Source organism: Plectropomus leopardus, chromosome 8, assembly GCF_008729295.1.
Source record: "Plectropomus leopardus isolate mb chromosome 8, YSFRI_Pleo_2.0, whole genome shotgun sequence".
Taxonomy (NCBI): domain Eukaryota; kingdom Metazoa; phylum Chordata; class Actinopteri; order Perciformes; family Serranidae; genus Plectropomus; species Plectropomus leopardus.
In genome coordinates, this window is record NC_056470.1 from 24303169 (window position 1) to 24324197 (window position 21029).

Sequence of the window (21029 nt, forward strand, 5' to 3'; positions counted from 1 at the left end):
CAGTCTCATGGGAGACGGGTAATCACACCAGCTCATGAGGGAGCAGTGAGTAGCGTCTGGCAATCAAGCCACAACAGTGGTCTCATTCATCACATGGGTATTATGCCGCTCACAGGTACAACCCCCTCAAGAAATCCTATACCAGGTCCAGCCCAGCATCAGAAAGCCTGAACAAACCCCATCCCCCTTCTGAGCACACACTGCGTCTGGTTGGAAAGAGAGACGGCAAATGAGCTGGAGTTATTGACTGGAAGAAAAAAAAAAAAACATTTATCTTGGGCCATGTTCCTCTGCAAAGACAGACCATTTATGTTTGAAGAAAAATGGTTGTGTTAGTTGTTATTCATGCTTTGTCCTGTACTCTCCAAATAACTTTGGCATCCTCTGCTAATGGCATTGATAACGACGATTAGTCAGGCCCTTATCAGGTGTTTTTCTCCCTGTCTGTGTTTTAACATGTCATCACACTGGAAATCTTCCCTTAGTCGCATAACCCTAACCAGTGAACCTGCACTGTGTCATTCAATCCTACAAACCGAGCAGCCAGACCAGTTCAAGCTCCTGATCCCAGGACAAAAACACATCTCGCTTTGACTTTCAACTCAGACTCTCGTCCATGAAGGCATAATTCATGATTGAAAAGCTGGACTTTATCCTAATGCACTTATGGACGTTGTGGAAAATCTGTCAAAGCAAATATCTGTTTTCTCCCTGAAAAAATAAAAAGAGTTTCTATTTTGGCTCACAGACACTTCACACACAGTTTCACATTTTACCCAGACTTGACCTGAGTCTGTAGCCCTCCTTAACAACAATTTCTAACCTGTATTCTTCAACTTTATACATGAACATGACAGGTAAACCTCTGGCGTTCACTCCCACAGAAGCACAGCACAGATGCATTCAGCATGTACTACACATACCTATGGAGGCCAGGTGCTGAAAGGAAAGAAAAGTCCTGACAGGTCTCAACAAAAATCATAGTGCTGTAAAGTAGGTTACCTACACACCTACAGATCACAGTTTGCTGGACAAAACATCAATAATACCAAAAAGTTCTCAGAATCCTCAACCAGTTTCTTAGTTATTCAGTCACTGGAGTGGGGGGTGAAATGACTTATAAATTTCAGTCCTTAATAATTTAGTTCACTCACTTCATAGGGAAATCTTATAATATGCTGAGACGACCATGTGCCATAAAGCCATGAAGTATGGGGAATTATGATGTAATTAGGTTTTCCTTGGCAGGAAGTTTATTAATCGTTAACACATATGGAACTGCATAAAAGCTGATTCAATAAAGGAGCTCTATGAGACTTTAAGAGCATAATATATGATTCAGAGTCTGGAGCTGGATAATCTGCATACAGTTTTCAGCATGGAGATAGCTGAGTCGGCAGCCAATAGCTAATGGTGCTTACTTAATAAACAGCACAAACAATGGCAATGGTGTTGACAGAGCTAACACTGTTACCTGGGGGGAACCAGAGGGCCTTTTTTTAACTTGGGATGGCAAAGGCATGACCTACCCCACTCTGCCTTAAGGCTTGTAAACACCTTTACGTACTAAGATAGATATGTTCATTTTAAACATTGTGACCATCACTGCCGACATATTTCCCAACACGTTCTCACTCCTAACTCTCCTCATGGTGATGGTCAGTCAGTGACCTTCTACGTCAGTCTATGATGTTTTAGGTTTCCTTGCCACATCAACCTATGATGTTCTGGGATGCCACGACAGATATGTCAACAAATGCACATGGTGGGATGATGCAGCCTGTTGCCGTGATGTCAGCAAATGCACGTGTAGTGGGATGAAGCGGCACAGTCCCTATGTGCCGGACGAGGACTGTCATGATGGTTGGAATAGGGCACCAAAGACACGGATGGTTAGGTTTAGGCAAAGGAGGCACATAGTAAGGTGTAGAAAAAACACACACACATCCACATGGGTCGCAAACTCTGGACTCCCGCACAAAAGTCACTTGTTTATGGGACCCATCCACCTCCCCACTCACCCGCCCTGTAAGCGCATTTGTGCTCCTTATAATATGTGGTTACCAAACCTGTTCTCACTCGGAACTCAGAACGTTATAGGTTGACACAGCAAGGACACCTATAACATCACAGGTTGCCATAGAAGGTCACTAACCAACCATCACCATGTCATCACAGTTAAAAGTTTCTGACAACAACAAACAAGGTGACAGTGGAAGTGGTCATATTAATGTACCTTTCAATGGAGGCAAAGTTATAGACAGGAGGGTCTGTGAGGCCATTAAATACATTGCGACATGTGGACAGAGAATTCTTTTCACTTTATTATTACCTATTTTTGCTGCTCCATTTTCTCTGTATCTGTAAGAACATGTGCACAAATGCAGACAAAATAAACGCAGAGCACAAGCAGAGTACTCTGTCCGTATCTGTGTATGTATCAAACATTGAGCTTAAATGAGCCATTACTCTGCCTCTGACTGATTTACCCTGATAATCCTGCCATCACCTTAACCATTCTCCCCCCTCATGCCTAAACCTAACTAATCCAACCAAGGAAGGTAACGTGTACTAGCCAATCAAAAAAAGAGTAGGGTGGATCATGCCTTTTCCAACCTAGGAAAAAAATGGCATTGCGATATCAGCAGTAATTATTGTATAAGCACAGCACAGAGATATGGAAATTATGGCTAGCCAGTAGGATACACATACAGGGACTCACATGCACTAACATGCACGTGCAGCCAGCACAGCTACCACAATAAAGAACAGAGAAGCTCGGATAACAAGTCATACAAAGGGAGCATGACTTAATTCTCTGCTAAGGATGCTATTACTCCACTATAACTTTACATAGAAAATAGTGATTTGCAGCTATATGCTATTTGATTTTTCTGTTCAGAAACAGAAATGAAAAAGGCAAAATACTTATTTGATTAATTTCAAAATCCAAAAATGACAAATGACTTCTACTCACTCATACAACAAATGCACAAATATTTCAGTAGATAGACCTTATTTTGAAAAAATGATGTCAGAATATGGCTCCAAAGTCATTACAGAGCAAGCTCAGTCTTCACTCTTCACTTCACTCGCTAACTATTTTGGCCCAAAACCTTTAAAAGCTACTCAAATTTTAAACATTTAACATTTTTTTAAAATGTTTTTCATTGCTCATCCTCTAGGAATCCTTGTTATCACTTCATCATCTGCTTTCCCTCCTGGTGCCTGCAGTAGATTGGCCTATATGACCTGAAGGGGTCTGATGTGTTTGAGAACATGCTGATCATCACATGAAGGATACAGGCAGGATGCACAAACCCCCGAGCTCTCACCAGAGCAAGGCAGAGAGAGAAATTGCAATTCCGACTGCTCTTAAAGGATTTATCAGATAAATTGGAAACATAACCATGTAAATACAGCGCCACATGTAGTATTACTTGCTACTTACAAACCTCAAGAGAAATAAATATAGTATTCTCTCAACTTGAATGCATGAAAATGAGCATATGCTAAGTATAGTGCTTTTCTCCACTGAGTCAGGTAGATAAATGCTATCCAGGGAAAACAGACTCTCCATGAACAATTGTTTTTCCTGGACCGCTGCCAGCTTGAATGGAGTGATTGTGAATTCCTCCTCAAAAGACAGGATGCAAGAGAAGGAAAAGGGAGATGTCTTTTGAGATAGAGTGGCTTAACATTGTCATTACTCGGCGATAAATAATCTCGATGTGATGTGTTTTGATGTAGGCATTGGATGACGCAAAAGAATGTTTCATAATTCTTTTCATTTCAACTGCTTTTTTCAACAAGAAGAGTAAAGACTGATCATAAAACTTGAAAATATATTAACGTACCTCCAGTGTCCTCCACATCCTGGTAGTTGTGGAGAGTTTGGGATTGTCTTTGCTCTCCATCCTCCCTCAACCTGACTGGAGGTCTGCTTGTGGGACTGAACTGTATTGTGGGAGATGAGGTCTGCTCCTCTTCACCAAGCAGCTGCCTGTTCTCCACTGACACCTTTTCTTGCTCCTTTGGGCCGCCATGACTTCCCATGCGACTTCCTTGACTCTCTTTGTGATGGTTAGAGTGCCTCCCCCCCTTGTTTGCACGGGCGGCGTCCTTTGAAGTGTCCTGTGCCACTCTGTCTCTGCCATTGTTGCGTCTAATGGTCCTTTCACTAACTTCCTGTTGTGGCCTGTGGTTCTCTGTGGTCACTCCTTGTGTGGTTGTTGTTCGCGATGTTGGAGTTTCGCTCTGAGTGGTTGGATCTGTGTTCTGTGTGACCTCAGCCTCACTGCTCCTCTCTGAATCCGAGCTTTTCTGTGTTTCCCTCAGTTCATGTCTCCTGTCATCATGGGCACTGAAGGAAATGGAGCTTGACTCAGGGTAAGCTGGTGGTACTGTAGTAGATTCCAGCGGTTGGGCCAGATCTTGGATAGTGGAAGACGTCGGCCCTGCCAGTGTGTAGTCATAATCCCCGGTGCCAAAACTGGGTGGGTCCGGCTTATACAGTGGTAGAGTGTTCCCCAGTGCCAGCTTGGAAAATGGCTCCACAGGACTCGTTTGTCGGCTGTCATAACGGCTGCTAATGTCTCTCAAAGGGTTGTTGTTCTCAGTGGTGGTAACCCACATGGGTTTAGTGGAACTGCGAAGGTCACAACCAGGGATAGGTGAGCACATTAACTTTCCACCATCATTTGGACAGTGACAAACCTGACACCCGTCCATCTGAAAGGAGTGTCCCGCCTCATACTTTTTATTGCCATGGGTGCACCCAATTCGCCGACACTGAAGGCATCCATCTGCAGGCTGTGAAATGTCAATACAGTTGGGGGAAATATCAGGACACGGTATAAAATGACAGCTTATCTTGCCTCCTCCCTGGGGACAGGAGCATTCAGTGCTTCCAAAATCCACAAAGTAAGATTCCTCCTCTGGGACTTTCCCTTTCCGGAAGCCTGCTTGGACACAGTCGTAATACTGGTAACCCTCACAGGTGCAGCCCCTTTGTGCACAGGTGGGACAGCAGGCGCCTTTCTTTAAAACTGTCTCGATGCAGCCCTCCAGAATGGGACAGTCCACACCAGTGCAGTCTTTCTGGCTCAGACAGATGTCCAAACACAGAATTATCCAACTTAAAAACAACGTCACTTTCTGGATGTTCATTTTGTATTTTAAAACAAGCACAAAAATTGAATATTTTAAGTCTGAAGCGTCTCCTCAGGCTAGACTTTATTCCAGATGAGAAAGACTCCTGTGTCCTTAAGCCTGTGAGAGTAAACAGTGGTTAATGATATGTTTAAATCGTCTGGCATTCAGCTTGATAACAATCAGTATCCCATTATTGTCAGTTTGTTTTCACAGTTTGGTACAAAAACACATGTTCTAACGTAATAACCTGTCTGCTTTAATTTGGACAGCTGCCAAATGTACATTTTTTCCATGCCTACTCTTTTGGCACCACAGGGGATGAAAGCTGTGGTTTATATTTGATTGAATGTGGAAATTTGGCCAAAGGTAAGTTTGGCTCAGGGAAATATGAACAAAAATAAACTCCCAAAAATACTGCTGAAATAACAAAACCTCCCTTCTATGATAATGGTATAGTTTACTATGCAAAATCGGGGTGCTGATTGTGTTGCTTATCTGAGTTATCAATTTCAGCATTGTCTCATAAAATGCTTTGCTTCCTGGGAATATGTTGGAGATGCTATGCAAATATTTTACAATCATTTGACTCCATTGTTAATTTCTGCTTAAAATATCTGGTGGAGCATCAACTGATCCAGGGAAACCACATCACTGATACAGTGTAAACTGAAGTACTGTAATAAAATAATATAAAGTCATAAAGTAGCATAAAAATGAATGGATTTGATGTGATTCCTGGAGTTTTTCCTCCTGCATCATACTGTATGGAGACAGAGTGGCAGCACAAAGTCACAGTGTCACAGGCTTGATCCTGTGAGCAAGTGATGTGACTTCAAATCAGTGAACACATTGAGAACCAGGTGTTTTCTATTTCACTTTTCCTGTTTTTCTCACTGCTTGCTTTTGCACCAAGAGACTTATGTGACATTTTATGCTTAAAAAAAAGGTCTGGTTTAAAATTAGAGATTAACTTGAAATCGCTCTGCATGACAAACTTGTCTCAGGACATTTCCTGCTGAAACGTTTCTAACCAATTTCAGCAGAGCTTTTAAGGTTTCCACAGCCTGTGTTGTTATCACGTTTCCCAAACTGCATGTCCTTGGGAGAGATTCCCACCAACAGAGGTGCAATAAGCAAAGGATAGAAGATTTTCACACATTACTTTTCTTTCACAGAAACAACCAATGCAACATACATAGGCACAACTTATGTTTCCTGATCTTTTTAGAAAATGAGACAACATGCAGAAATATAGTTACTAAAAGTGTATCTGCCTGCCTGTGCACTGAATCCAGGTGTACTGAGCAAAACATAAGGTGTATCTACATGATAATACAAAATAAAATCTAGAGGCCTTCACAATGATCTGGGTGTCATAATAAACATCTGTAGCTCTGTCTTCCCTCATAACTCAGGCAAAACCACAGTACAACACAAAGTGCACTGCAGCTCTGTTTAATCAATGATGTCTTTGTATGCTGTGGGTACAAAATTATTTTACATATGGCCAACTGCCATGGTGGGTTGAATTCACTCCGAAAAGCACCCTTATAGAGTGAGAGGGACATTTTACCGCTTGGTAATGAGGAATTATGTGGGATTGAGAGTAAAACCCCTCTGATTGTACCTTCAAAGAACTTACAGGGCTGTTTGTTGTCTGTTGGGTTGTTTGTTCAGCTATCAGTTCTGAAAATGTCCCACAAAGCATTTCAAACAGTGAATGTGTGCCTTGCTATCCCAGTAGTAGCCAAAAAACTGACCTTTATCCTTTTTGTTCAGCGCACACGCGCGTACGCACGTGCAAACACTTTCCCCCAGCATCTACTAACTACCAAACTCAGTAAACGTCAGCACGTTAACAGGCAATTCATCAATGAAAGAATGACTGGTGAGAGATTATTTAAAAGTGCACTGTCGCTGTCTAATTAAGGACTTCAGCAGCATGTGTGGTAAGCAAACCTCTCAGCGCGTTGAAGCAATATATTGAACCAGAAGCGACTTTAAATTTGGACTTCACAGTCGTATAAGCACGTATTAAAAAGCAAAAGATAAATAAAGCTTTATTTAATTTGTCTTGTGATGATAAAAGCAGCAAAAGTGCGCCACAAGAAATTACCCTTCAAACAAGATTAATGATCCCAGAGCGTAAAATCTTAATATTTGTCCCTATTGGTTCACATGTTAACCAGTGGAGAATGTGTATCAATTCATGCACTGACATCGATTGTTTTTATCCATAAGAATCATGGTGCCTACCTTGCGTCTCTGCAGCGCTGCTGTTCTCCTGAAGGAAACTTGTGCGTAAAGTTTATGCCCTGACTCCGACTTGGGAGGCTGGGAGCGCCCTCGCTCCCTTCTTTTTTTGAGAGGGGGAGGGACAAACATCCATAGAATCGTTTCCAAGTCTTTCGAAATGATTTCTGTTCCCTTTTCTGCATTTTAATCATCCAAAAATACGAGAAATTACTTAACACGGAGCGACGTCAGTGGAAAATGTGTCGTCAGGAGTCTACTGACAAAAAAAAAGTGAAGATCCAAAAGTTAATGAGGATATAGTGTAACGGAATAGAATGATCACTCCGAGGAAATAATAGTGCATCTGGACATATAATATTATAAGAATGTGAAAATCAACACGATTTCCCACTTTTTGTAGTTTGTATGGTAAAGTCAGGTGGGACTTTTTTAGCAGATTGCTAAAAAAAAAAAAAAAAAAGAAATCAGAAGACTACCTTAAGTGTTGTATTTCTGTAAAGAAAATATATCACAAAGTGAAATACTTTGGACCTCCATACAAGAATCAAGAATCCCAACCTCAAATCACACCCTCAGATAAAATGGGACATCTGCTAAGGTCAAATAGGACAGTCATGTTTGTTTGTTTTTAAATGGTTCAATCCATTTATCAATTCAGCCATTAATTTATTAAATCATTACTATAACCCAGCTATTCATTAAAAAAGGTTCCCAAACTTTTCTGCCATGCTTCTTTTGCTGTCTATTTCCTTGGTGCCATATTGTCTGCAATGGACATGTGTGTGCTTGCATGCACTGTTGTGGCTGACATGGACTCACTGCATCATCTTAAAATGTTTTAAGTGCCAAAAATACTAGAAATAATTTCACTTCAGAAAAGTGTCCAATTTTAGCTTTTTTTTTTTGGTCCCATTTTACCAAAATGCATTAAGTACTCCCTCAAAACACGTTCTCCTAAAAAATAGTCTATTGTGAACATATTTTAATTATAAGCCAATTAGCCTAATAAAATACAACATCCTGCACCCATTGTTTTGACATTATCCTTATTGTTTTAGCAACAGTACTATTAATGTCAAAAACAGAATTTTAGCATGCCACATGGCTTCTTTGGTAAGTTCCTGGACCAGTGTTTTTTTTTACTCTCTGCTCTGCCCACCCAGTTAGCTCAAACCAATCAAAATGACATTTGTAGAAACAATACAATAATATGTTTGGTGACTGGCTGCTAATACTTGAAGCGCCCACGATGTAAAACCTTACTTGTGCCATTTTTCCCTGAGTTAACCTTATCTGTACATTTGCGCATGTTCACAGTTATTACTGCATTATCTAAGTATATTTAGAGCTACATAGCTTCCAATTAGATGCCAAGTTATTGACTAACATTCTCTCTTTGCTCCCAGAGATGCCAACAAGTCACACTGATAAATCAAGCTCATACAGCCAAGCTTCATTAGACATCACATGATGTTTGTGATCTTTGTCTGCAGAACATTTGGATGGCATAATTGTATTATGGCTGTAATTGCTAAAAATTTGATGTTCTGGTCGGCCCTAAATAGACTGCAGTGAATTTTACCATTTCAGTATCTCTCCAGTTTTCTCTTAGTTTGATCTTTGGGATAATTGAGGCAAGAATAAATGCCTCAGCAGATGAATAGAGCAATCAGACTGGCAGCCGGGGCACTGGGGCCATTGATCACTTTGTTTCAGGGGTCTCCCTTGACTAATCAATGACAGAGATGAGTCAGTGGCCCCATTATTAGTTTTCTCTATTCATTATAATCAAATGCATGAGCAGCTGCACCACTCACACACGATGAAGACCCCCCAGATGCTTGTGAATGTCTTTTCCAAATGAATAAAATGTTCATCTCTCATTTAATTCACAGTGACTCAGTTTTGCATATTTGCAACTTGTGAGCAGTTGTGAATGGATCAAACAGTCATACTGTACATAATGTCTCTCTAAATCCTTGTTATTAGCTATCTGTTAAACATGTTTACATTTATGAATGTGACTTGCATAACTTCATACTAATAACAGCTTCAGTATATTGATTTTTTTCTGGCACAGTTTTAACTGTTATCTCGACCTGTGCTTGGTAGTCAAGCCACCCCAAGAGACACACGTATAACACAGGACGATTGAACGCAAGTTCAACTCACCACTGACCCACTCATGTGATCACTAATAACCTGGACACGTGAGCTAAGTGGCCCTGGAGTTGGCTAATGCCCAGTGGGAGCTGTTGTCACTCTTTTGTGTAGCCCTGCCCTCCTGTGGAGCCTAAAACACGACCAGGCGGCACTGATAAGCTGCTGACCCTCGGAATGGCAGCCAAGTAAAAACATCATCACATTTTAATTCCTTTCGCAGATGTTGTACAAATGGCAAAGATTACATAACACCAATGACCACCTGCAGTGACAGTCTGTCGCAATACACTTTGCTGTTTTGCCAATTACCACTTCAGAAGTAAATTATCCCGTGTGGCATTTTAACTACTACAAATGCTGCTCTTAGCTGAAGTGTAGACTTTCAACAGTCTCTGCATGAAAATAAATCATCTCTGTAATAAAAAATCAGTTAAACAGAAATGACTCCCTAAATGCTCCATGCCTTGAACATATGAGGCCCTCTGGACTCCAGAGAGATGTCCTCATATCACAGGCAGGGACAAAATGACCTGTTCTCCCCACAGTAGTTGACCCCTCCTTCCTCTTCTGGGGCCAGAACGCCTCAGTTCAGTTAATGGCTCTCAGCCTGCGAGATAATGTCATCTGACACGCTCTGATTTGGGAGAGGTAATTGCACCCCACACTGTTGTAATTTCTCATTCATGCATGTTTGAATGGTGACTTATGCCACTACTAATTGCCCAACCCTACTGACTGTGACCCTGCCTCGTAATAATGTACCTAATGGGCACTTTCACTGTTTCACACTCAGAATATTGAATTTAAAGTTTAATACACTGTGTTTATTATTTGTTCTCTGAGCAGAGTGAAGTCATTATTGCCTCAGTTCCTTTGATAGAATAGCCTTAATATTCTTCAGGGTTTTCATTAAAACTGATGCCAGTGATGGTGACTTCACTGTCTGCTCGGGCCCCCTGATGCAGCAGGCGTTAACGCTATCTGTTCATTGTGTGATGCATTGTCCTGAACTTCTGCTCTTGTTTAAACAGGTGGGCAGACCCTCGTTGTGTTTGCTGTAACCTTTGTCAGTCTACAGAGGTAGTGTGTGGGGTGGTCCCAATTGATATATTGCATGCCTCAGTCCATTATCCATTCATTTAGGGGGGGGATTTTGCAAGAGCTTGAATGTGGATTTAGTCTTACACATCATCCCATTACAGAATTAGGTTAGATTTATGCAAGAATACCAGCAACAAGTAAATACAAAGTGCCAGATGATTACTCTTAATCTTGTAATAATAGTTTTGGCATATGTGGTTAATGACCAATAAAGGCAGACTCTCAAAAGCTTTTTTCTTTACTTATGGACTCAAATATGTTCTCTTACAACACACTGCTGCAGGTCTGTAAGCTGAAGTGAAGAGAGGAAGTCTTTAAAGTAAACCAGCAAAGACATGGCACTGTGGCTCTGCGGGGGGCTACAGCAGGGGAAATTAGGACCCAAATGTAATATGGCAAAAGTGACTCCCCACCTGGGTCTTGTAAAGACTTTCCAGGGTGTAGTTAAACGACATGTCAGCTCTGCTGTGGGGCTACAGCTTTTGGCTTGCAACAGCAAAATGTTTAGCTCCACTTCACCTCTGCACTTTAATACTTTATACAGTCGAATGCAGTATTATATCTAACGTGGTCAAGAGGTAGTCTAATGTCACAAACTACACTCAGATTGGCTATTATTAGTCTAGTTTTACTTTTTGTGAATTCGAATGAGAAATAAATCTATTCAATCTGGGAATAAAGAGTTTGTATACATTAAATGTGAAGGCGCATGGAAGCATTTTGCTGAGATTACACCTCCATTGTCCGTGATCATGAATGCATAGAGCAGCAAATGCAAACCCACTCAGCTCTATCCACCTAATAATGTCTACACCATGGAAATGGCGAGGGAATTTACAGCACGTAGTTAAGGCTGTGTAAAGGGATTTGACCCTTAAAGCACAGCTCTGCAGACCTGCCCTGTTTGACTTGCTGGAGATCAAGCTGATCTGAAAGGGAAAAGAAATGTGACTTCTCAAAGGAAATTTTATTATTCTAGGAAAATATTTTTTTTCTATAATTCTTTTGGGTGAAAAAATATCAGTCAACATGAGGTTTAGCAGAAGGCAAGGAAAGGAAAACTTCAGAGTCAAGACCCTCTGGCCATCTCTTGTCTTATCACACACAGAGTTGAACCAAAGTCCCACCTCCTTGTTCTTTTTTTTTACGTTTCTTATAGCTCCCCGAGGCAAAGGCTGATTCCACTGGATAGTAACACCTTTTATTATGCCTACCTACAGCAGGTTTTTACTGTGCCTCACACCTAGGGGACCTTTAAGCTGCGTTCTTCCAAAACTATTTGAAGCAGTGACCCTTATAAAGCCTATTACATTTCTGGTGAAAGCTGAGCCACCAGCTGAGAGCACTGCCATTGAGTAACAGTTTAAGTAAGTGCCCCAGCCTTCCGCACCCACTTGTTTGGACCGAGCCAAGCATGGTGGCCAAGGAAGGTTCCCGACTCCACACCAGGAAGGATGTGACTGCTTATGCATGCCAGATGAGTCGACACTAGATGGAATTTAAAAGCAGCTGCAGCCATTTGCGACACAGGAAAATATTTTATGTGCAACATATGGGTGTCGCCACATTGTGGCCTAATAGCAGAGGTGAAAGGATTTGATGTATTCAGAAGTGGTATATAATGCAACACCACTGTGCGATATAAAAGTAGGTGGATATTTAACCCCTTGGAACTAAAAAAAAAAATCCCCCTTTAAAGGGACAGTCCAAAATGTTTATTTTTCCTCTAACCTGTAGTTCTATTGATTAATCTATATTAGTAAGGTGTGAGTTGCTCAGTGTTGAGGATATTGGCTATAGAGATGTCTGTCTTCTCACAAATGCAATGGCACAAAATGGCACTCAGCTTGTTGTGTTTAAAGTGCCAAAAAATACATTTTAAGAACTCAACAGCAATGTCTCTTTCCAGAAATCATGACCTGGTTAATCAAGATAATCCAAAGACCCTGTCGTGAGCAGTTTCATGTAGGAACTATTTTCTTTCTACCGAACTACACCTGCCAACTGTATCACCGTGCATAAGGAAGCGTGCATCTGTAGCGGTCCTTGTCCTCCTCTTGCGTTGTGTATTTAGTGACAGGGCAGACTTTTTCACCGTTGGCACGCTCGCCGTTTATTTCTCATCTGGACTGACCTGGCATGGAGATTTAACACACAGTCAGTCCAGTTCGCCGTTTATACACACACATACACGGCTGCAAGAAGTAAAATGAAAAGAAAGTGCAAGTTAGCTAACATGTGTAACTTTAGCCATTTGTAAACAGAAATAAAAGACAAATATCGTCAACTTTTTTTAAAAAAAAAAGGTTCGACCGTACGGGAGCTTTATGATTCAAAATACAACTTAAACCACTCCTTAATATTAAAATGAAAATAATTAATATAAAACAAAGACAGAGCTCATACTCATGCACCTACCCCGGAGGCAGCGAGGTCCGACTGTTGTTACCCCCCGGGTTGCACGACCCTAAACCACGGGGGTGCTGCCTTTACTTACAATAGGAGACCCCAGTTCCCGTGTTTTGTAGTGTGTTTTATATGGCAAGTGGGATCACATTATCTCTTAACTCCGTTACACATCTACTGCAAGGTCATCTAGCACCACAGAACTAGATAATGTTATAACTCTATAGCACTTATGTTTACATGTCATGCTGTCACAAGCACAAGCCTCTAATCAATGAGTAGATGTGCACTTCCTTCTGCAAAGTGAGATGGTTGGCAGGTGTAGTTGAAGTAGTTGATTAAGTGTTGTGCAATCAGCAACTGTTAATGGTTATGACTGTTTAACTTCCCAAAAATACAGTCACAACGTCAGACAATTTTAATAAAAAAAAAACATATTTCCAACTATATGAGAATTTCCTTTTTAAAATGAATATAATGGTTGCTGAGCTTCAAGTCTGCCAGATTTGGACTGAGGAAATCACATAGATCTATCAAAGAGCTATCCAAGGCCCAAAAACAACTCTGCATTACAAGAGCTTTTCCCTTTCAATGAGTTCAGTCTGGTGCTGCACTTTGTGTCGTCTAGACACAAGCCTCCATGTGAAGTGCTAGAGACACAGAGCGTGACATTCAGGTATTGTTTTCCATGTTCTCAGACATTACATCATGCACTCCTGACATCAATTGTACATGCACTGCCCATGGAGAGGGTACAAAGATGAAACTAAAAGTAGGGCCGGAGCCTACTTGGAGCAGCTTTGCCAAAAATAAATTAAAGTTGCTGTCTTCTCAGGTTTCATTTCAACTGACATCATTGTACTGAAGAAAGATGTGTCATCTTATTGCAGCCCAAAATAGCTTGAAAAAGTTAAACCAAGTTAGAACAGCTGTCGCTTTAGATCATGTTACTTTTGTAGTGTGAATGTACTGTATAGGTGAAGATTGCTGCAGTTGCAACTATATGGTTGTTATTAAAACCAGCCTATTGGAACACAGCAGCAGTCAGTGATGGGCTTTCACTGCTAATGCATTCTGACTCAAACAATATGTCACCTTTGGCACAGCGCTGCATTATGTAAAACACTTCAAAACCACAGTGTATTCGCTAATCAAGCTGTGCATCTCTCTGTGTCTGGAAAACAAGAGGCGCAGACCAGGAGGGGCATTGCTTTAATAACTTCAAAGCGGATGAGAGGTTTGGATCAGAAATAATGCAGCCAGTTGAACTCAGAATGTATAATTAACATTCTGTTAACAATTCATGTTGTATCGCAGGACCAATTTTAATGCCAGAAAATGATCTCACACACAAACAAACCAAGGGGAGATTAGATATTAGATGTTATTAGAATTTGGCGCTTGGTTTTTCACAACATTACACTGTCAAACATGTTGGAATTTTCAGCAATAGTCTTTTCAACCACTGTTATTTTGTTAAATATTACAATGTTTGAAAAGCACTGATGGCATTTCCTTTTTAAAAAAAGAAAACATATCTAATTTGCTGAACTCGTCCCCCAGTCATTACTGTCATCTGTGCCTGAGTTAGAATAATACACTATATATATATTTATATATATATATATATATATATATGTAGCTGTCAGTGACACCTAGGGGTGAAAAGCTGTACACTACATGTTCTTGACTGAATGCTGAAGACCCAGACAGCTAAAAGATGCAATGAAAGAATGACTGGCAGCCAAGCATTCATGATGGTCTGCCTTGTCTGGTTATTCAAATGAATTTGTAGTTTAAAATAAAACAATACAAAATCAATTGTTCTACAAAAAAATATCAAGTTACTTGTGTCAGCCAACATCTAAATGGCCTGCACTTTATATCAATTAACCATGAAGAGCAGCCTTTTTCTGTGGAGGGCAGACTAATGATTGATACATGTCCTAATGGCTTTCATTTATCTCACATGGCCAGAGTCCACAGAGAGGTAGATCTATTGGATGGGTGTCAAGGAGCAGCCAAACAACTTATCACTTGTGCAAGAATATACAAAGTTGTGGGATCAAGTAATGAATCTTGTCTTCGTGAATAAACAAAAACTGTGTTTTGACACCATGTCAGTGAAGTGTCACTTCAACTTTAGGTCTTTTCTGTAGTCATCGTAAATGATAGTGTTGTATTTGACTGCATTATGGTGTGTAAAGTTTTGTCCACTATGACATACAGTACATGACAGGGACGAAATATTAGAGATAACTCTAAATACACATGACACAAGTAATACAACCCAACACAAAGAGCCTACAAGAGCTTTAAAATCTACACTAGAGATGTTGCTAAAATCTGCACATAAGCTTTAGATAGATCGATAAATTTAAGGGTTTGGGTGCTGTATTAGATTGTATATATGTACCTACAGCATGAAGTGGTATCTCAGTGGTATCTATAGGAGCCTTGAAATCTACACCACAAATGGTGCAAAAACTGTACATAAGCTTGAGATAGATGGGGGAAATTTAGGGGCTTTTCTGTTGGATTAGATTGTATGTGTATATACCAACATAGGCCTATAAAGTGGTTTGTAAGTGGTATCCACAGGACTTAAAGTGACACTCAAAGTTGAACTATAGGCATGCCAAAAGGGGATACAGATGCTGCTTGACAACATCTGGGGATTTAACTGAATTCAGTTGTATTTATATAGCCCAGTATCACAAATTTACAATCTACATCAGAGGTCTTCACAACATAAGACACCATCTGTCCTTGGGCCCTCACAAAGGATAAGTTTCTGGTTGCAGTACTATTAATTTGCTTCATTTGAGTTATTGCACTTCAGTCTTGCAGTGAGCTATGTTTTATTTCACTGTGTTCTAAGCCAGCATGTTGTTTAGAGTTTGTGAAATAAAACTGAATATGTGGTAATTTATCTTATGTGTGGACCTTGAATAAAATGACTAAGGAGAGATCAGGACACTGTGGCTGGACCTGTTAGGAACCACTAGTATAGATTTAGGGAAGGTTGGAGAAAGAGAACGAAAGGCAGACAGACAGAGATAAATGTTGTTCTTATATATTTATATATCTATTGTTATTCAGTGCATTGTGTTGATGATTTTAATACATCATTACTGAATTGTACTATACCTGATGCTTTGACAATATTGTTCAAATAACATTAATGCAAAAACAGCAATTTGCAATTGAACTGGGAGAGAGAGAGAGAGAGAGAGAGAGAGAGACAGACGACGTGCAGTCCCATTTTGTGCATATACAGTCATCTTTATATAAACAAAAGCAACTTTAACTTAAAGACATAAAAATATGACTAGACCCTTTTGCTCAATTAGACGGATTCAAGATAAAAAAAAAAAGTGCAGGAGCCGAGTGATTTTACACTTCAATGGTGCATAAACCTATTTATTAAACATATTTGCAGTTAATTAAATTAAAACAAACCAAACACACGATGACCAAAGGGCTCTCTGCTATTGATCTGGGGTCTGCATTTTTTTTCTATTTAGTTATCCAGGCTCGCAGCCTGGGCTTATGTAATTAAATTAAAACCAATTTAATTAAATCTGAGCCTAATTCAATTAAAATCGACAGTTGGACAAAAACAAACGGTACCTTTAAGAAACAGCGTCATCCTCGCCGCTGCCCACCCCCGTCTATGACGTGGACCCACTCCCGGCATGCACACTAGGGAAGTCCAATTATTGCTAATGGCGGGTATTTGTAGCAAAAATACATTAAGGTTTTGTTGGATCACTGTATACATTAATATAATACTCGGGATTCTGAATTAGCAGTCGCTGTGTGTTTCGTAACATCTTCGAGGACAACCGAAGCGGAGGACGTGAAGTAGAGCACTCGGGGACATTGTAACTGTTGTCATCATGTGTCTGCTGTCTGTTAACTACTGACACAAACTGAAACTGAGTGGGAAGACAGCGTGTGTTTGAAAATAGCTTTCACAAGTGATGCGAGCTTACCTAAACGATCCACGATTCCCAAACTACTGCACAAATAGCTAACCTAATGGGACGAAGGAAGTTTAGTTAGTCCACAAAGTTAGCGTTCATTCATTCAACCGTTAGGATCTCTGCCATAAATCTCATGAAACGGAAATGGTTTCCCTCAAATCGTCAGTATTTGTTTTGCTAATGTCAATCACCGTTATTCATGTGAACGGTTCGTCCAAACTAAATATACCCAAAGTGTTGCTACCGCTTGCCAGAAGCACAAGAATTAACTTCACGTTGGAAACCACTGAAGGTTGCTACAGATGGTGAGTAGTGTGTGTGATCAAACTTGAGGGGAGCTGAGGGCACGAGTGTCGGATTGCATGGGTCAGGCCACATGGCCAAGTACACTGTGTGTGGGCCCAACAACAGCTAAACCGTTTGAAATTAAAATGGATATCTGAATATCCTTTAGTTTTTCTTGAATATCACTTACCTTTAAAGCTATTCAAGTTTACAGCAAAGGCATAACAATTATGAGCATGTTACTCCACCCTAAAGGTCCAGTATGCAGGATTTAGTGGCATATATTAGCACAAAATGTATAAAATATACATAATTATGTTTACTAGGGATGCACAATATTGGGTTTTTAATTTTTAAAAAAATGTTTTTCCAATATAATAACGGATCAATATATATCTATTTTTTCCCCACCTACTTTTTAAAAAAAAAAAAAAAAATTTATAATGCACTAAGTGGATTTTAGAGCAGTTTCTGAAGAAACATTTTTTTCATTAATATTTTATTGAGCTTTTTTCATTTTAACAATGTCCCCTATGGTCATCAAATCAAATGATACACACACATAAGGACAAATAATTAAACAAAGTAATAATTCATTTACATAAATGAAAATACATAAGTAATTCTAAGAAGAAATTTTATTTTTATTTTATGAAAAACCACATGCTACACTGAGTGGAACTGTGATAATAGTCACATAAAAATATTAGTAGTTTGTTTACTTTGTTATTTTTGTAAAATTAAAACAAAAATTCTTCAGAAACTGTATTATTTGGGTAAACACAAGTATCAGATGGGTATTAGACTTGGTATTAGCATTTAATATTACATGACCTGGATCAGGATCAGAGGCAAAAAAAGGCTTGATTGGGACATCTCTACATTTCACTTAGTGTAATATTCATTCATTTTGCAAAATCAGACAAATACTTCAACTTAGGGTTGATTGTGCCTTGTCACTTTGTCATTAAAAAAAAATATCACTTTGTCATATCAGCAGAAATCAGCATGTTGGCCAATTCCAATATTTTATTTTACAGCCAATATCTACTATACCGATGATGTGCTGATATTATCGTATATCCCTAATGTCTTCATCGGTTTATAATTCCCTGAAAATAACAATAGTTTTTTTGTTACCATAGAATTTGCTGTTCATAGCTACATACGCAGTGAGTCAGCCAAGTTGTTATACATTAATTCATTTTCACATTGGCCACCATAGTTCTCCTACATGCTTACAGGCCCCCAAGGACGTTCAGAAAAGGAGAGGTCACATTTTCAAATTATTTCACATTATTGAAGTACAACACATGTACAGTGAAATCTGGACGCCAGGGTTTGAAGCCAAGTTTTGGCCAAACAGTGGAAGACTTTTTCCTATTGACTTACATGTGTATAAATCAAATTTTTTGAGCATCACAACCCCCATGAAATGAGTCGTTTCACTATCAGGCTTTAAACTACTCGTTCCAATAACTCCTTAAAAGTCTAGAAGAGATGCATGATTGAATTATTTTATCCCAACTAAGCTAATGGGCTGGCAAAGTCTCAAGTGTGCCTGCTCTATAGGCTGCACAGTGTGGAAGCAGTGCCTTATCATTGGGGTAACTTTATGCACGGCATGTGAACCGTTTTGCTTCATGCACCACTGAGCAGCTTTCATAGGAATGAACGGAGCCCAGTGCTGTATCCACTTCTCTATACATTCATACACGCTTCACACGCAGGGGAATCTTTAGTTCCACTAGATGCTGCTAAATCCTGCACACTGGACCTTTAGTTCTCTCTATGGTGTACATTAGGTCAACATTGTTATTGTGACAAGTGAAAAACTACTGTATATGGCTACTCAGTTGATGAACATGACCTGTTTTTTTTTTGTTCATTTTCTTCCAGGTCTTCCACCAGACCAGAGGTAGCAAGTATCCAGGGTTTGGATGAGGAGGGCAGCAGAGGCTGCTCCCGTAGAGCTGTTCTCCAGGCTCTCTCCACCCAGCCCTCCAGACTGACCAGCATCATTCTGGCTGAAGATGTTGGTAAATACATGGTTATTATAATAATTAATAAATCAGTTAATACAAGTATCTCATTCAAGATTTTTTTTCCAATGCTTGCGTTAAAATATATGTCAGATAAATTTATGCATAGTTGGTTAAGTTGTATATTTTCTGAATAACTTCAAAAGTGTAGATATGTGTCAGTGGAGAAACAGACTAGAATATAGACATTTTACAGGTATAATAATGCTTAAGATCATAATGTCTGTGGCCTTAGCAAATGTGCCACCATATTGAGGTGCTATGTTACTTGGAGATAGTAACTGAAAAACACCCGGGAATTTATTTTATTTTGTTTTGCAACTCAAAGGGCTGCTTTCAAAAGCAGATGTTGGCCAAGTGATGGTTACTAATAAACTTTTAATAAACTTTACAGGGTTAAAGGGGAACTAAGCTCATACACACATGTTATTTCTATGGTGGAATACCATGCAAAAATAATAGCAAACATAAAAAACTCTCCGAAATCCAGAAACTGGAGTGCTAAAACTCAAAATTGTGATGGCATCACGCCATGCCCACTTAACCTAGCTGACTGATATGTTCAGCACCACGACACGAAACAGCGATTTCTCAGTTGAAGTAAAATCAATCCAAGGAGCACCACAAAGGGGACTAATGATTAGCCAATTAGTGCCACGGGTGGGACTAATGCTGTCACCAAGCTGTTGTCAAGTGATGTACAGGAACCAATGAGGAGTAACAACAACAACAATGGCGACCGCTATAGACAAGATAGATGATGTCATCCAGGCTGTTCTAAATAAGCATGTCTTCTCAAAATTGCCTGACATTATAGTTTTCTTTTTACTTCGTCACACTCCACTCCTGATCCATGGCACAACAAGTATGTTGGCATGTGAACTCATCGATGTGGACTTAAAATGACTTTAGGCTTAGGTGGATATGTTGGTCTGTGGTGACTGGTTAGGGAAAATTGATTTCCCCTTCCCCACGGACATTGGTTAGAGTGGCAGCAGTGTCACTGAAGAAACGAAGTGTAATGACTTGACAGCTCTGTCTTGTTTCAGGAAACCATAATGAATCAGGGAAGATGTTTAAGATGAAACTGAGAGCACCCAGGGGAATGTTCTGAGTATATGGTCACATTTCCTGTTTCAGAAATGAGAACACTATGATTGAATAAAGCTCATTTGGGTATTAGAATAAAAAGAAAGCAAACCGTGGCTCCACAAAATCAGTCTTCAGTTCATTGCCTGTGGAGCAGCTCCAGAATTAAGACTTGACTTTCTTGGGTTTCTGGCATCAACAGAGAGTAGCTCATCTTCAGATATCCAAATTTATATCATTAGCACCACGCCAATAAGCTTAGCAGAATTTTGACCATCCAACGGAGAACCGGTTCCTAATTACACAGCAGTTAAACACCTGAGTCACATTAATGCCTTTTGTGCTTCTCCGCGTCTACGCTGTGTTCAGACTTATAAAGAATGAAAACTGTTGTGGTGATGCTGAAAACCTGTCAAGACTCACTGTTTTCACAGAGAAAATTGTTAACTCAATAAGGGAATTTAAAAAAAAAAAAATCGCACTGATAAGCAAAACCAATAATGGCTTTGATATCAATAAACCTTATCACTTCCTAACAGTACAG

At 39.8% G+C, this 21029-nt stretch overlaps 2 protein-coding genes across 2 annotated transcripts in view; one reads left to right on the plus strand and one right to left on the minus strand.

The window, feature by feature from the left end:
• Positions 1–7433, minus strand: part of LOC121947444 (fibulin-2-like) — a 30810-nt gene extending 23377 nt beyond the window's left edge. The window contains exons 1-2 of the mRNA XM_042492506.1: positions 7411–7433; positions 3858–5271 (exon numbers count right to left, since the gene is read on the minus strand). Of these exons, the coding sequence (XP_042348440.1) occupies positions 3858–5169 (1312 nt within the window). The 5' untranslated portion in view covers positions 5170–5271; positions 7411–7433. The remainder of the gene's footprint in view (positions 1–3857; positions 5272–7410) is intronic.
• Positions 7434–16799: 9366 nt separating this feature from the next.
• The window catches only part of nup210 (nucleoporin 210), a 39738-nt gene continuing 35508 nt past the window's right edge, over positions 16800–21029 (plus strand). The window contains exons 1-2 of the mRNA XM_042491630.1: positions 16800–17374; positions 19254–19393. Of these exons, the coding sequence (XP_042347564.1) occupies positions 17214–17374; positions 19254–19393 (301 nt within the window). The 5' untranslated portion in view covers positions 16800–17213. The remainder of the gene's footprint in view (positions 17375–19253; positions 19394–21029) is intronic.